The sequence below is a fragment of the Emys orbicularis genome, chromosome 1, assembly GCF_028017835.1.
Source record: "Emys orbicularis isolate rEmyOrb1 chromosome 1, rEmyOrb1.hap1, whole genome shotgun sequence".
In the NCBI taxonomy this organism is placed as follows: Eukaryota; Metazoa; Chordata; order Testudines; family Emydidae; genus Emys; species Emys orbicularis.
This window is the reverse complement of record NC_088683.1, coordinates 47,319,494-47,334,675: the sequence shown is the minus strand read 5'-3', so window position 1 is coordinate 47,334,675 and position 15,182 is coordinate 47,319,494. Positions and strand designations below refer to the sequence as shown.

General features: G+C 46.9%; 1 protein-coding gene across 1 annotated transcript in view; it reads right to left on the bottom strand.

Annotated features, from left to right (window-relative positions):
* TSPAN12 (tetraspanin 12) overlaps nucleotides 1–10,423 on the bottom strand; it is a 65,122-nt gene extending 54,699 nt beyond the window's left edge. The window contains exon 1 of the mRNA XM_065423677.1: nucleotides 10,358–10,423. Within this exon, the coding sequence (XP_065279749.1) occupies nucleotides 10,358–10,423 (66 nt within the window). The remainder of the gene's footprint in view (nucleotides 1–10,357) is intronic.
* Nucleotides 10,424–15,182: the final 4,759 nt, after the last annotated feature.

Sequence of the window (15,182 nt, the reverse complement as noted above, 5' to 3'; positions counted from 1 at the left end):
CACATTTACATTATGAGTGTCATCTATTCTACCTTCAGTGAGAACCAGTATATTGGGATCACTCTGTCAGAGCATTCCTGTCTCCTCTCATTTCCAAAATGAAGGCAGAGACACCAACCCAGAGCATCAAGCTCAGTAGTCTCCCCTTCCTCCTCAGTTCCCTTCTCCCTTTACCCACTGACCTCTTACTCTGACAGCCCCTGCCTCTCCCCCATATAAATCCAAATGCCCCTTCACACGCACACACCCAAAAAGAGACCCAGGACTATCTTTCTACAGTATGTAATTGTACACCCCCTAATCAGAGCCCTGAACCTGACAGAGGCCTTTATGCACTATAACAATCTAAAAATATTAGATAACTGATATAACCTAAAGATTCCTTCTTAACTGGGAAAACATTAGCACAAGTATAGCTATTAAATAATACACTCCTGTCCCTTTAAAATCCTGGCTTGCAGTGATTTCCTGCTCTGCAGGATGAAGTCCACTGAATAACCCTGAGTTCTGTAGAAAGATGTTCCCTTCCTACAGGTCTGCTGGAATATTCTCTTCATATATGGGAGCTGAGAAAAGTCTCTTCAAGAGAACAGTCCTTATCTAAAGCCAAAGGACTGAATCCATAGGTGCTCCAACTCCCTGCAACTCCCAATGAAGTCATTTGATGCTAGAGAGCAGTGGAAACAGCTTCTCTCAGGATTTGACTCTAATGGAAAGAGGATAAACTGGATTGTTATGATAGCAAAATCAATGTAAGTATAAAAGACAGAAACCAAAGTTACAAGATACTACATGTGTATTTATTATGGTAACTTCACTGGATTTTATTTTGAATCTCGCCTTAAATATGCAAGGAGATATCAGGTTAAATGCCATAAGAGTCTGGCTTGTCTTTAGCTTAAGCACCAATCCGCAATTACAATAGTACACGTATGTGCACCAACCTCAGCAGCACTCAAGGAAGAAATTGACTGATTTTATAATAATCTACAGAAAACAATACAAGAAATTTCATGACATATTGGTGATGGGAGATTTTAATGCAAAAGTAGTATCGGATTGGAATTCTGATTCGATGGCAGATTCAGACTCGGTGAAGAAAACAGAAGAGGAGAAAGGTTACTAAATTTCTGCCTAAGCAACAACTTGGTGATAATAAACATGTTATTTCACCAAAGAAAGCCATAGAAGAAATGGACTTGGATATCACCAGATGGGCAAACGAAGAACATGATGGACTTTGTACTTGTGAATCGCAGATGAAAATCACATGTGTTATCATGTAGGTCACTTGCAGCTGATATTGGATTAGTACAGGCATCAATGAGGTTGCAGCTGAGTGCCGAGAACCAAGATTTGTGTGTCACAGTTTCAGGGTAACTGCGTCTGTATTCTTCCACTCCGTGGTCTACTCCAGGAGTTCCCACTGTGACAGATGAAAGTCCTAGGACGTGTAAGCAGTTCAAAAGACTATACTGTGATATGCCTGGCATAACAGGCATCAGATATGACAGACATGGACTTTTGGGGCAATAAGTGTTACGTGGGGTAATCCCTGGGAAGTGGTTAATGCAAATTCCATAACTCTGGATTATGCAAAAATCCAGATTTTGAAGCTATACACTGAGGAGAGGGCCATTGACTAATGATTACCTGTTCCTGGAGACTAGCAATCAAAGGCACAAGCTGTCAAAAGGAAACAGCTGAACTGCCCAGTCAGGGTTTCTGGTTCCTGATCTAAAAACTGACAATCGTATAACCCAGGGGGCAAATGCCGTTGATGGGGTTTGAAAGACTGATGCCTACCAAGCCTTATGTTGGAGTTGGAGGTAATATCTGGTAAGCTTTTTAGCATGACTGTAGATTATTTTTATATGTTTTTTCTGCTATGCTTTTCACCTTAAGAATAAATGTACCTTACTTTGTGACGGTTGGTTGGCGAGTGGCGTACACTGTTATAGCCCCTGTGGAGATTTCAACCAGAGGTGCTGGACCCCAGTCAGACCTACTGGGGAAACCACAGAGAGATGCAGAGGGACTGTAAGGCTAAACTTCCAGTCTGGAAGGAGAGAGATGTGGGTCTCCGCCCAAAAGAGGTGACTGCTGGGAGCCAGAAACCTTAAGAGGATGACCTCAAGGAAGACTGGGGTGGGAGGAGGTGGGGGAGGGTCAAAGGTGCAGTTAATACTGAAATTGACACAACAATGTGGACAAATTGAATGAGCCAGATAGCAGGAAAAAATACAATAAAGTTGTGAGGAAAAAATATCATGTCTCTGGTGAAAGAAAAAATGAACACTGAAGAGACCTGGAATAGTGTAAAAGATAAGATTACAAAAGCAACTGAACAAGTGTTGGGCTACAAGGCCACAACAAAGAAACCAAGGTAGATTACCTAGGTTGACCAGAGAGAGATAAAACAGGATGTGAAGAGACACTAACGTCTGGATAAGTGAAAAATATAAAGAAACAAAAGAATACGCAAAGAGAAATGACACAGGGATTATACTGCAAGATAAAGGAACTGGGTGGGACATACAAGTTGAAGATGCAGCAGTAAAAGAAAATCATAGGCAAATAACTTTGGACAAACAAGCAAAGAATAAGTGATAGAAAGAATATTTTGAAGAGCTGTACAATGTGCAGAACACAGTACATGAAACGGTCTTGGAGAAGCTTCCCAGTACAAACAAGGGAGAGCAGATATTGGAATTCTGACAAGTAGTAAAGACCTTGATAGGAAGTTTGAAAAAGATGCTGGGCAGTGACAACATAACTAAAACGCTGCTGCAGGCAAGCAAGGAACACATGGTACAGACAATGCACAGGCTATTCAACTAGATTTACAAACAAAAACAAGTGCCAAGAGAATGAGGGAAAGCAATAATAGTACAGTATTGAAAAGGAGATCAGAGTGAATGCAAGAACTACAGAGGAATCAGCTTATTGAGCATGCTGGGGAAAGCATTCAGCAAGACATGTTAAAGGAGAAATGAAGAGGTACAGGGAAGTGGCACTTGCAGAGGAACAAGCCAAATTTATACCAGGATGAAGTACAACAGATCACCTACGTGTGATAAGACCGATATTGGAGAAGTGCACAGAACACAACTGAATCTGCTACTACAACTTTATAGACTTCAAACAGGCTTGTGATAGCAGTTGGCAGGAAGGGTTATGGCAAGTTTTGAGAATGTATGGGATTCTCAAGAAACTGATCAAGCTGATAGAACACAACTACAGCAAATCGATGAGGGCAGAGAGTAGACAAGAAGCGGATGGAATGGTTCAGGACAACTGTAGGTGTCAGACAAGGATGCATGTTGTCACCAGATTTGTTCACCTTGGTACTGGAAGCAGTTATGGCTGTAGCACTGAGAGATGAAACGGGAGGAGTCATGTTACATGGGAGAACAGTGAATAATCTTAGATTCACAGACAATGTTGACTTCATAGCATTGACCCCTGAGCAACACAGTTATATGGACTGTAGCGGGGTGGTCACTCGCTCCTGCCTTAAAAGGCTTAAAACAACCCAGGGAGAGGGCGGTGGCAGGGAAGGAAAAGCGGGGCTGATTGGGGAAAGCAGCCTCAGTTGGGGGCCACGCCCCAATCAGGCCGAGGCTGGCTTAATGAGGGCCCAGCTGGCCCTTATAAGAGGGCGGGGGCCAGAAGCCAGACACAGACTCTCTCTAGCTTTGAGAGGGGAGGGACCTGGCTGCAGGGAGCTGAGAGAAGGTACCTGAGGTGGAGCAGGGGAGCTCCGGCCTGGAAACCCCCCAGGCTGCGGCCTAGTGGAAGGCCAATTAGGTACTGGGATTGGAGGGGGCAGCCCACGGGTAGGCAGAGGCAGCAGGTCCAAACCCCCCTTGCCTATGATGAGTGGCTTTTACACTGCAGTGTGCCCCAGTGAGCGGGGGCTAGATGGTGACTGGCAATAGCCCAAGACTGAGGCAAGGTGGGGATAGTGGGTGGGGGTTCCCCTGGGTGGGGAGACCCAGAGACTGTGGGGGTATTGCCAGGGGGCAGCACCCCAAAGACAAGGGGCACTGGGTCCTGGGAGGGACATGGGGGCCAGTGGCAGTGGGACACTGGCCTGCAGAGGGCGCTCCGGAGGCTGGAGATGCTAATTCCCTGAGAGGACCAGCAGGAGGCACCGCAGCGGTGAGTCGCACACCACGACACCGACCTAACGCCCAGTGTAGACAGCACTATGTCAACGGGAGGGCTTCTCCTGTCAACATAGCTATTACCTCTCACAGAGGTCTTCACTGAAGCACTATATCAGTGCAGCTGTGCCGCTGCAGTGTTTTAAGTATAGACCTGCCTGAAGACTCTGTTATTGAGCGGGCAGAGAAGCAGCTGTAACAGCACCCCAATTGCTTCTACTAAGCTCCTACAACCAGATTAATGAGTTATGACCCAGCTGACCCTGAGTGAAAGTTATTAAATGGGACAGCAAGTATCATCAGGCCTACCACCACATTACTGTTTAGTGCTACAGTAACTAAGGTACTGGCAGTAGATTTACTCCCATCTCACATATAAAAGGAAAGGCCTTTCAGAATCTGAGGGAGGCTGCAGCTACATGTTAGCAAGTGCAACATCATTCCCATCCTCCTCCCTTACTAAGACTGCCTCAGAACTTTCTGAAGCAGCAAAGGCAAAAAAAATCAATCATTCTTTTGGTCAGCTGAGAGAGCTGGATGGTATACCTCACTACAGACTTGTGGAGCAATAGGCCATTTACAGACTGCTTAAGTGTTATGGCCAGTAGGTCAGCAGTGGCAGAAACAGCTGCCTCTATCAGAATTCCTCAACACAGTTCTTTTATTGGCTTTAGTTCCTGGTCTTTTTTCAAGCACAAAGCATTAAACTGTACACTAGAGAAAAGCTACAAGTGATCATAGCAAAGTAGCTGACAAGCTCCTTTCTCTCCCCCTGCATTTGAGGTCCCTGACAGCAGCCAAAATGTGAAAATGACCGTGTCTAAAAGCAACTTTCCACATTTGCAGTTTCCCAATAAGACCTGTGGTTACTTTAGCCGGTTCTACCAGGCATGACATCTTCTTAAAGAGCTCCACATGCACAATGGGCTTCCCTGTGAGAAGATATAGCTGCTGATGGCAATGTCGTAGAATTCCATGCTACACATGCTGGTATGGCTGCATGGATGGCACATAGCATAACAACATTTTTGTGTTTGCTCCTCCCAGACCCAGGCCATCAGCCTGCACCTAGCCTGGAGGATGTAGGCAATCTCACGTCCATTTGATGATGTCTCAAATGTAGAGTTCAGGAATAATGATGCTATCATCTTCCTACAGGAGAAAAAATACCTATCTCCATAGTGTAATCTGCCTGCTCAAATAGATACAAGGTAGTCCCATCACCAGCCTGCAGCCAAACAGCAACTCAGTGAAATAGAGAGAGAATATCACTAAATCCTGGCTAGGTCCCTCAAACCATGATTTAAAAAATATAATTGCTGTATTACTTAGTTATTTCAAGCAAACCTTGATGGACCTTATAGCTGGGCACATTAAGGACAGGCTTCTCCTAGTCCAGGGGTTCTCAACCTTTTTCTTTCAGAGCCCCCACGTCCAAGGCCCACCTGTGCCACAACAACTGTTTTTTCTGCATATCCAGTAGATTAAAAGTCAGGGCCAGCATTAGGGGGTAGCAAGCAGGGCAACTGCCTGGGGCCCTACACCACAGGGGGCCCTGCAAAGCTAAGTTACTTGGGCTTCAGCTTCAGCCCCGGGTGGTGGGGCTCAGGCTTCAGTTTTCTGCCCTGGGCCCCAGCGAGTCTAACGCCGGCCCTGCTCTCTGGTTTATTTTGGAGGACCCCCTGAAACCTGCTTGCGGCCCCAGACTCCTGGTTGAGAACCACTGTCCTAGACCACTAGTCATGAAGCTATTTGGTGGCAGCATCAGCATTTGTAAGGGACACCAGTTCCAAAGCAGCCAGAGTGAAAAGTCCCTTTAGGATTGCTTGGAGGAATTCAGACCTGTATATCCCAGAGCTTAAGGTTTCTGCAAAACATTAGAGCTATACAGATGGCAGAAAATTATCTTTAAGACACCTCTATTGTGTCTGCCAGTACAGAACTGCTACTGTATTAACAGCTCCAAAGTAATGTGTGCCCTGCACATTTACAATAAGCTGATCTTGTCTAAGCTTCCTGCCATCCCATGCTTACTCTGAGCTGGTGTTTATTATAACTGTGACCAACCAGCAAAAAAAGACCCTCCACAGATACGAGATCCCCCACTCCATCTTTATTCAAGTGAACATTGACTTCAATGTGTGTGTGTGTTCAAACCCTTAGAGACAAGGGCACGGGGAGACTCATAGAACAGTACCGTAACAATATCCACTACATGCACTGTACCAAACATCAGCAAGCAATTTGCTTTCAAAAGACATTTTGTTAAAATTGACATAGTTATCAAATGTAAATGTGGTCAGGGCAGAGAGGGGAGCAGAGCATGGCTGTCCACAAAAAAAGAAAGTGTGAGTATAATTTTAATGCACACCTACAGCCCATTTACATCTACCCCTGCCTCCAGTCATACAACTCTGACTTCCATCTTCTTTTTGCTTTGAGTTGCTGAACAGTTGTACTCATCTGCTTCTTTATACATGAAGAATCACCACCACCAAATGGGCTGGACAATTTTTTATTTTAGTTCTAACTATTTTAATTTTATATATGGCACACATGATTTGTTGTAGAAAACTGCTTCAGTCTCTGAAACATCTGTGGTACACTCCTGCAACTCATCTGCTGATGCTGGCAACGTCTATTATTTGATTACACATTCACATGCTATTATTTTATCATGTGACTGCTTGAGTGCAGTGCCCAGGCCTCGTGCAGCAAGCTTTGGTAACATACGTTATTGTTAACAGTGGGAAGGATTCTTGTTCTGAAGATCAGGCTGGGCAGTTAGTTTCTAAAGCTCATTGTTATACCATAGCAGTCTTGGAAAATCCCACATCCCTAGGGTGAGCAGAAAGATTTCCCAGTCAAGTCTAGCTTACACCATCCATTCCCAAATAAACTAACCTTGTTTAAAAAAAATAATTCTAGCCCTTAATGTTGTGAAGAAAATCTTAACACATGAATGGAGTATAAAATAGGACTGCTGTTACACTGCCAGGCCTGTAGTGTACTGCCTCAGTTCAGCAGCAGATCCAGTAAAAAACCTGCAGTGAAAAGAGCTGCACTGGCTCCCAATGAATCTTCTAGCTTCCAGTCTGACCAACCCCAAGCATTCAAAAATCAGGAGTCTGCCCCCCCCCCCCAATTCATGAGATTGACTTTCCAGTCACAAAATTTAAGAAGAATGCTGCTTTCTTTTCATTGTTCTTTTTGACTTCTGGTGTTGGAGACTTGAGGGTTGACATTTTCAAGCTGCAGATAAAGGGGCTAGAAATTTTTTTTTTTTTTTTTTTTTTTTTTTTTTTGGTGGTGGTGGTAAAAATGAAAGCAGAGATTCTGAGGTGATAACAGGACTTCAGCTGTTGGGTCAGCAGCAACACTGTGACAGCCAATCCCCCCAGGCCTGCTTCCTCTCTTCTCCTCAGAACACTCAGGCTCAGCCACCCTGTGGCCTTCTCCTTTGAACAGCCCCATCCTCCACTTAATGTCCCTTGTCAGCTTTCCAGGCCCATGGACCAGAATAAATGACACCAAGCTTGTTAGCCGCCTCCATGGATACCAGCAGGATTTCATAAGCAAGCAAAGAAGCCCAGGACTGAGGCAGAGGCATTATGAATGCAGCAGTCAGCATGAGAGGCAAGACATCCACCATCAGGAAAAGATTCACAGTCAAACGTGAAGTATGGGAGGTACCTAGTTGGCTGCTGCAGCTTTCAAAAATTGTTGCTGAGGTAATAGATTTGGTAGGACTGGGAAGAGAATGGATGCATTTGGGGAGGGGAGAAGAGACGAGAGTGGATTAAGTTGGTGAGAAGAGATAAATTGAGGTGTGAATGGGGACTCAGCGAGTGGGGGGATTCATAAGTTAGGGGACGAACCAGTAGCTGCAGAGTGAGGTGTATGAGCAGTGAGTGAATGGCAGAATGGGGCCACGTCCAATACATGTATGTAAGAGCTGTCCATCTACTCAAGTGTGATGCTGAATGCAGAAGGGGGGGTTCTTATATTTCACTTTCAAACTACTACTTTCTAGGACTTTAAAGGAAATAACACATATTATTGTAGCAAGCTCAACAGTACAGTGCTCCAGAATCTCACTATTTAAAATAAATAAATAAATAAATAAAGCTCTGTGAAACCGGAATCTCTCAAATGCGTCAAACAGTATGCACACCCAAAAAATTCAAACAATGTAACATAGGAATTAGCCCAATGGTTCAACCAGTCCACTACAGTGCCCAGTACCAAAGAAGTGAAAGAAACCCAGTAATGGAATAACCTGTACATTTGGGAAATTTCTTACTAACTTCTATTAGTTAGTGAGAGACATGTCCACAAGCACCTATTTAGGTGTCTATGGTATATGGCCCTCAACACCACAGTATCTGAGCACCTCTCAAACATTAACAAACTTATTCTCACAACATTGTTGTGAGGAAGCAGAAATGAAGTGCCAAGATTTAAGTGACTTCCCCAGTGTCACATGGGAAGTCTATGCCAGAGCTGGGCTTGAATATAGCTCTCCCAAGTCCTGTGCCTTAACCACAAGGCTATCCTGCCTCTTGACCATGAGGATTTTTGTTTGTTATAAATTCTAGCTCATAGATTATTCTGTGCAATGTGTTCATGATATGAGAGGATAGGAGTAGGGTGCCAGAAGTAATTGCATATGCTTAAAAAAAAAAAAAGTTTCCTCATCGAGTTACATGGGTTTATTTTTTAAACACACAGCCCATAAAATAAAGTGGGAATGAACACTTATGAAAATGGTGCAAACTCATTATCAAACAAAACCGATACCAACTGATAGCGTTTGGCGAGCATCACGCTCAGGCACCCTGAGAGCACTCCATCATGTCAAAGAATGTACCACTTTGCACCAAATACTACCTAACAATTTCCTATCCCACTCCAAACCCAGAATGGCTCCCAGCTTAACTGTCAGGCATCTCAGGACAGCTCTAAATTATGTCATTTAGCTTGTGCACACTTCCTGCATGCCGGGTGAGTCTCCACACCAACTCCTCATAGGCCAGCACAGTGGGCATGAATGAGGCTGGGATGAGCCAGTAACACATAAACACTGTTTATGTAGATCCAATGGGTGTATTTTGCCTTTAACCCTTCTATACTTAATCCGTGTAAAGCCCAATTATGGGGATGAGGTGCATTTCAATCTGAGAGAGTGACTGAAGACTGAGGAATCTACATCAGGGGTAGGCAACCTCTGGCACACGTGCCGAAGGCGGCACACGAGCTGATTTTCAGTGGCACTCACACTGCCCGGGTCCTGGCCACCGGTCTGGGGGGCTTTGCATTTTAATTTAATTTTAAATGAAGCTTCTTAAACATTTTAAAAACCTTATTTACTTTACATACAACAATAGTTTAGTTATATATTATAGACTTATAGAAAGAGACCTTCTAAAAACGTTAAAATGTATGACTGGCATGCGTAGAGTGAATAAATGAAGACTCGGCACACCACTTCTGAAAGGTTGCTGACCCCTGATCTACATCATGCACTATGCGCAGCAAAAGCTTCTGGGGCCAGTGCTGATCACACCCCCTTGTGGGGGGAGTTTCAGAAACCATGATGCCTCTATAAATAGAGCTTAGACTAAAAATCTGTAAACAAACAAAAGCAACAACAAAAAAATCACCCCACCCCTTATGTGATAAGGTAATACACTATAGATTGTCTGAGCCATAGCCCATTGAAGATAAGGGAAGGACTCCCAGGACTTTGGATCAAACCCTCATAGAGTAAATAATGCGGACGTGTTTGGGACAACCAGGAGTCAACTCATTCATGTGATGTTATGAAACCCATGAAATCCAGCATTAGCCCATCACTGGATGTTTCCCTTCTCTGTCTATAGACACATATGCACACACATGCACTTATTTATATCCCCAGCTTAAAATCAAGTCCAATTTTATTTGCAACTAGTTTCCAGGGTCTTTAATCACCCTGCTTCCCCGATCGGGGGTGACTGGCTGGTGGCCTAGACCAGAGGAGCCCAGAAGGGCAACTTGTACCCTGCTCTGAATGGAGGCGTGCTGCCGCTCCGTTAATGCGTGCTCGGCTGTGCCCCCTGGCGCACTAGCGGCTGGCTGGGGCTGTAACTCTAGCCGGGACGTTGCCACCTGCTTGGCTGAGCCGGGGCCGGCTCATCCCGACTCACCCAAAAGAGCAGATTGAGGGCGTAGAGCAGGCAGCGCAGGCACTTCACCGAGTCCTCCCTGGCCATGGTGAGCCGCCGGCGGCAGAACGCCCCATCCTCTCACCACATCCTCCCACCCGAGGCGAGGCCGCCAGCCACCTGCAGGAGAAGGGAGAGAAGAGCACCGCGGTCCGTCGGCGACCGAGCACAGGCAGCCGGAGGGGCAGCTGAGCGGGCACGCCCAGGTGCGCGGCCGGCTCTCGCTGCCCCCCAGGCCAGCCTCGGAAGAATTGGTGGGGGGAGAGGAGAGGAGAGGAGGGAGAGGTCCCTCGCTCGCTCGCTGCCGGTTGTCAGGGCTGGAGACGGCCCCGAAGGGAGGTAGCCAAAGTTCCAGGTAAGTCCCCGGTCTGCCTCTGTCCCGCCCAGCCCCGCTCGGCCAGTCCCTGCGGGGGAGACGAGGCGGAGCGCCCCAGCCCGAGGGCTGGCAGCCCCAGCGAGCGGTGCCCTGCAGGCAGTCGGGGCCGCGCCGCCGGGGTAGGGCAGAGCGCGGACACGGAGTCAGTCACCCTCCCCGCCCCCTCCGGAGATGCTGCTCAGCGCGCACCCCTTGCCTTGTCCCAGAGCGGCCGCCCCCAGCTCCCCTGCCCCGGTGCCCGCTCGGGGCTGCGGGCGGAGAGGCAGGGGCTCGGGAGCGCAGGCTGGCTCCAGCGAGGAGTTTAGCGCGCGGCTCGGAAGCGTCCTCAGTCCCCTCCCAGGGAAAGAGGCGCTCGCCGTGGGGAGGAGAGGCGGAGAGTCACTTACCGCGTGGGCTGGGAACAGCCCTGTGCGCCCCACTCGCTGGCTGGCACTCAGCGGGGCAGGGAAGGGCGGCACCAAGTCAAGACCTTCATCTCCGGGGAGCGCGACACGCTGCCTGCGAGCAGGGAAAGTGCTGGGCACTTACTGGAAAGTCTGTTCCACTCCCTCCCCCTTTCTCAGCCCTCCGCGGCTCTGCAGGACAAGGCAGCAGCCGCCGCCAGCTGCACACACACTGCCACGCATGCTCCAGAGCCTGCTCCGGGCGCTTGTTGGGTCCTAGAGGCCACTCAGCTGAGCTTCCCTCTCTTCTACCCACGGGGTCACGGTTAGCTCAGCGTCCCTGTGACCCTGCTGGGGTGAGGAAACTTGTTAGCCACTGGCACCGCGCACCATGGCTTCTTTTGCTGCTGTGCAGAAAAGATCATTTTGATGGTGAATTCAATTCTTAAAGAGTTGGGAACTCAGAATCACCGTCATCACTCCATGCAAACACAATAAAAACACAATGCGGTCCATTGCCAGGCGATGCATGTACTAGAGGGCTCGATCGTGCAAAGACAGCGGCTTAATTTATGCCCTGCCATGAGTTCAAATGAGAACAAGTTGCTTAAAGTTGTGTGTGTCCGTGAGATACCCTATGCAGATTGCAGGCTATGTGTGCCTATTGTTAGGGAAGGGAGTAAAGGATATCTGAAATGATGATGATGATGATTATTATTATTATATTTATTATGTATTTAAGTTAGATATGGGCCAAAAAGGAAACCCTAATTCTGAACCTTTTCAAATTTCAGTGGGTAAGAGTTTGGATTCTACTCCCCAGATCTGAATCTGCTTGTATGGTTTTGGTTCTGAGTCAGATCCAAAACCTAAAGTGCTCTTTCTTTACTGGTTCTGCCTTGGATGCAGTTGAAATCTCAGGTGAAAAACTGTTTTTGTGACATTGTGGCCCAGAGTGGCAAAAATCTCACAAGAATAGATGTTCTTGCAAGATTGACTGAAATGTCACAAGATTTCATCATTATTGAATCTGAACATGAACCCTAGTCTAAAACTAGCCCAGATCTGGTTTCAAAGAGCCTAACACCATCTCCTCCACCCATCTCTAATTAATAGAAAGGAAGATCTTCAAGATTCAGAAATTAAATCCCCCCTTACAGTCAGCAGTAAACCCAGCTGAAATCCTCAGACAATGCAGAGGAAATTATTTTGGGTGAGTTGGCTCACTTACTGAATGCCAAGTAAGTCTGAATGCAGAAGATTCATTTCATTTGTGGTGAAAGAGGAAAGTAGCAACTTAGAAATGGGACAAAATTTATTTAAGAAAGGGACCAAATCATGCAGTCATTACTCAGGCAAAACTCCCATTGACTTGGCCCATAAGCGTAAGTGTATTTTTTAACTCCACAATGGAGTATCAGTCTAAAAAAAAAAAAAAAGGTACTTGTCAAAACGGTACGGTTCTGTGCCCAATCCAGCAGCCTGAATGCAGATAAATCTTCCATTGATGTCAATAGAGTATTTTCAACATTTTATATATTAATTTTCATATTTCAGAAATGAAAAATTATTATATAAGAAATATTTGGGATACCCAAGAATTGTTCACTAAACACTTATAAAGATGTTCAGATACTATAGTGATAAATGCAATATAAAAATCTGAATACAATAGAACAGAATAAGAAAGAGAACAATAAAATAAAGTTTTCAGACAAAAAAGATAAGAAAAGACATTTACTACATTTATTTTACTAGGAGGAGAAAACGATCTTCAAAATGTATTATGCAAAGATAGAAACTTCTGCTGCTGATTATACAACTGCTAGTGAAAGACTACAGAGAAAAAAACAACATGTAATGAGTTAAATCTCAGCTCTAATGGGGCCTGTGATGGGGTGTGTACCCCCTACAAGGCTTGACTAGGTAAAAAGGGCCAATTAACCTTGTGACAGGCTGCACCCCGAGAAGAGTCAGGGCAGATAAGGCCTAATGGCTGATGAAGCCCACCTGGGAGAGGAGCTGGGCTAGGCTTAAAAAAAAGGGGGGAGGGGGAATAAGAGTAGGCTGTAGGAAAGAACCTTATAGTCATTCCCTAGAGAGGAAGGGTATTGGTAAGAGACAAGGAGGAGCCCTCCCAAGTGGAGAGTAAACCCTGGGATCGTACCTTGGAATATAGACTCTGGCAAGAACCTGAGGAGGTGAGGTAGCCACAGGAATCAGAGAAGGCTTCAGTGGTATCCCAGATGGGGGGGCTAGAAGTGAGGGAAGAAGGGTAGGAAGGAGCCCAGAACAGCAACAGGATCTGAGATTGTGTAGACCATGTGTAGATCCCTAGACATAGGGTCCTTGGAATAGAAACCTGGAGTAGAGGGCAGGCCTACGTTCCCCTACCAGCCATAGGGGAAGTGGCACAGTCTGGGCAGTGGATTGGAAGACTTTCTGAGACATTTTGTCCAGAGAGACTTTGATACTCTGGAAGGGGAAAACTACAGTGGGCTGGTTGGAGGGCATGAAGAGGGAGCACCCCTGAGTCATGAGGAGAGTAACCTGGCTCCAGAGAAAGAGATTGCAGCATGAGCAACCAAAGGCAGGGGTGTCAGACTGGTGAAGATCTAATCACCAGTTGGTCCCTAAGGAGCTGCCCCAACAATAAGTAAGCACTGTGGCAGGGCCAAAGAGAAGTCTACCACTGACTGCACTGGAAACATGACCTGAACAAATATACAAACCCCAGATGTTTAAATGACAGCTACTGTGGCTGCTCATTAAGCTATCCTCAGATACGTCCACAGTTTCACCTGATGAGAAGCAGTAGCAAAGGTTCAGGGGTCTGATGCTTCACACTCACTTACGCCTGTGCAAAGTGAGTGCAGAATGGCTCTATGCTCACTTTATACAGGTGTAAAGGGTTATGCAAGTGCAGGGCATTGGTGAATTGGGCACATTGCTATCTAAAAGTTATCATTTGTATTGCAGTCTAGGAATAGATGGGATACTTTACTGCAAGTCTAGGCCTTTTGGAAACCAAGGGCCTCCCCTTTCAAGGTGGAGAGCGCCTTCAGGAAGGTGCTGCAAGTTTTTAATTTGCATCCTCAGTAGATGTTGCTGACTGTATACCATATATAGAGAAGGAAAACTGCAAGAAGCATGGTATTATTTAGGGTTACCATATTAAAACATTTTAAAAAGAGGACACTCCACGGGCCCCGGCCCCGCCCCTTCCCCACCCCAACTCCGCCCCCATTCCAACCCCTTCCCCAAAGTCCCCGCCCCAACTCCGCCCCCTCCCCTGAGCGCCCCGCATTCCCCCTCCTCCTCCCTCCCAGCCACGCGAAACAGCTGCCCGAGCGCTACCTGCTTCACGGTTTGTCGGGCAGCCCCCAGACCTCCAGACCCTGTGCCCCCGGCCAGGCGCTTCCCCTCCCGGGCTCCGGCTGCGCTGGGGAAGCGCCCGGCCGGGGGCGCAGGGTCTGGAGGTCTGGGGCTGCCCGGCAAACCGTGAAGCCGATAGCGCTCGGGCAGCTCGGCTCTTCAGCTACACAGAGCTGAGGTGTCTGGGGGGAGCAGCCGCCGCCGCTGGAGCCGCTCTAAGGTAAGCAGGGGACAGGGATGCCGGCAAAGCATTTTCCCGGACATGTTCGGCTTTTTGGCAGTTCCCCCCGGACGGGGATTTGAGGACCAAAAAGCCAGACATGTCCGGGAAAATCTGGACGTATGGTAACCCTAGTATTATTTAACGGTGGGGTTGTATGTCCCTTATATTAGTGAGTGCTTACTCACACCAGTAGTCCCATCATAGACAATGGATCAGATCCTCAGTTGGTGTAAATGATCAAAGGCCCACTGTTTTCAATAAGAACATAAGAATGGCCATACTGGGTCAGACCAAAGGTCCATCCAGCCCAGTATCCTGTCTACTGACAGTGGCCAACGCCAGGTGCCCCAGAGGGAGTGAATCTAACAGGTAATGATCAAGTGATCTCTCTCCTGCCGTCCATCACCACCGTCTGACAAACAGAGGCTAGGGACACCATTCCTTACCCAT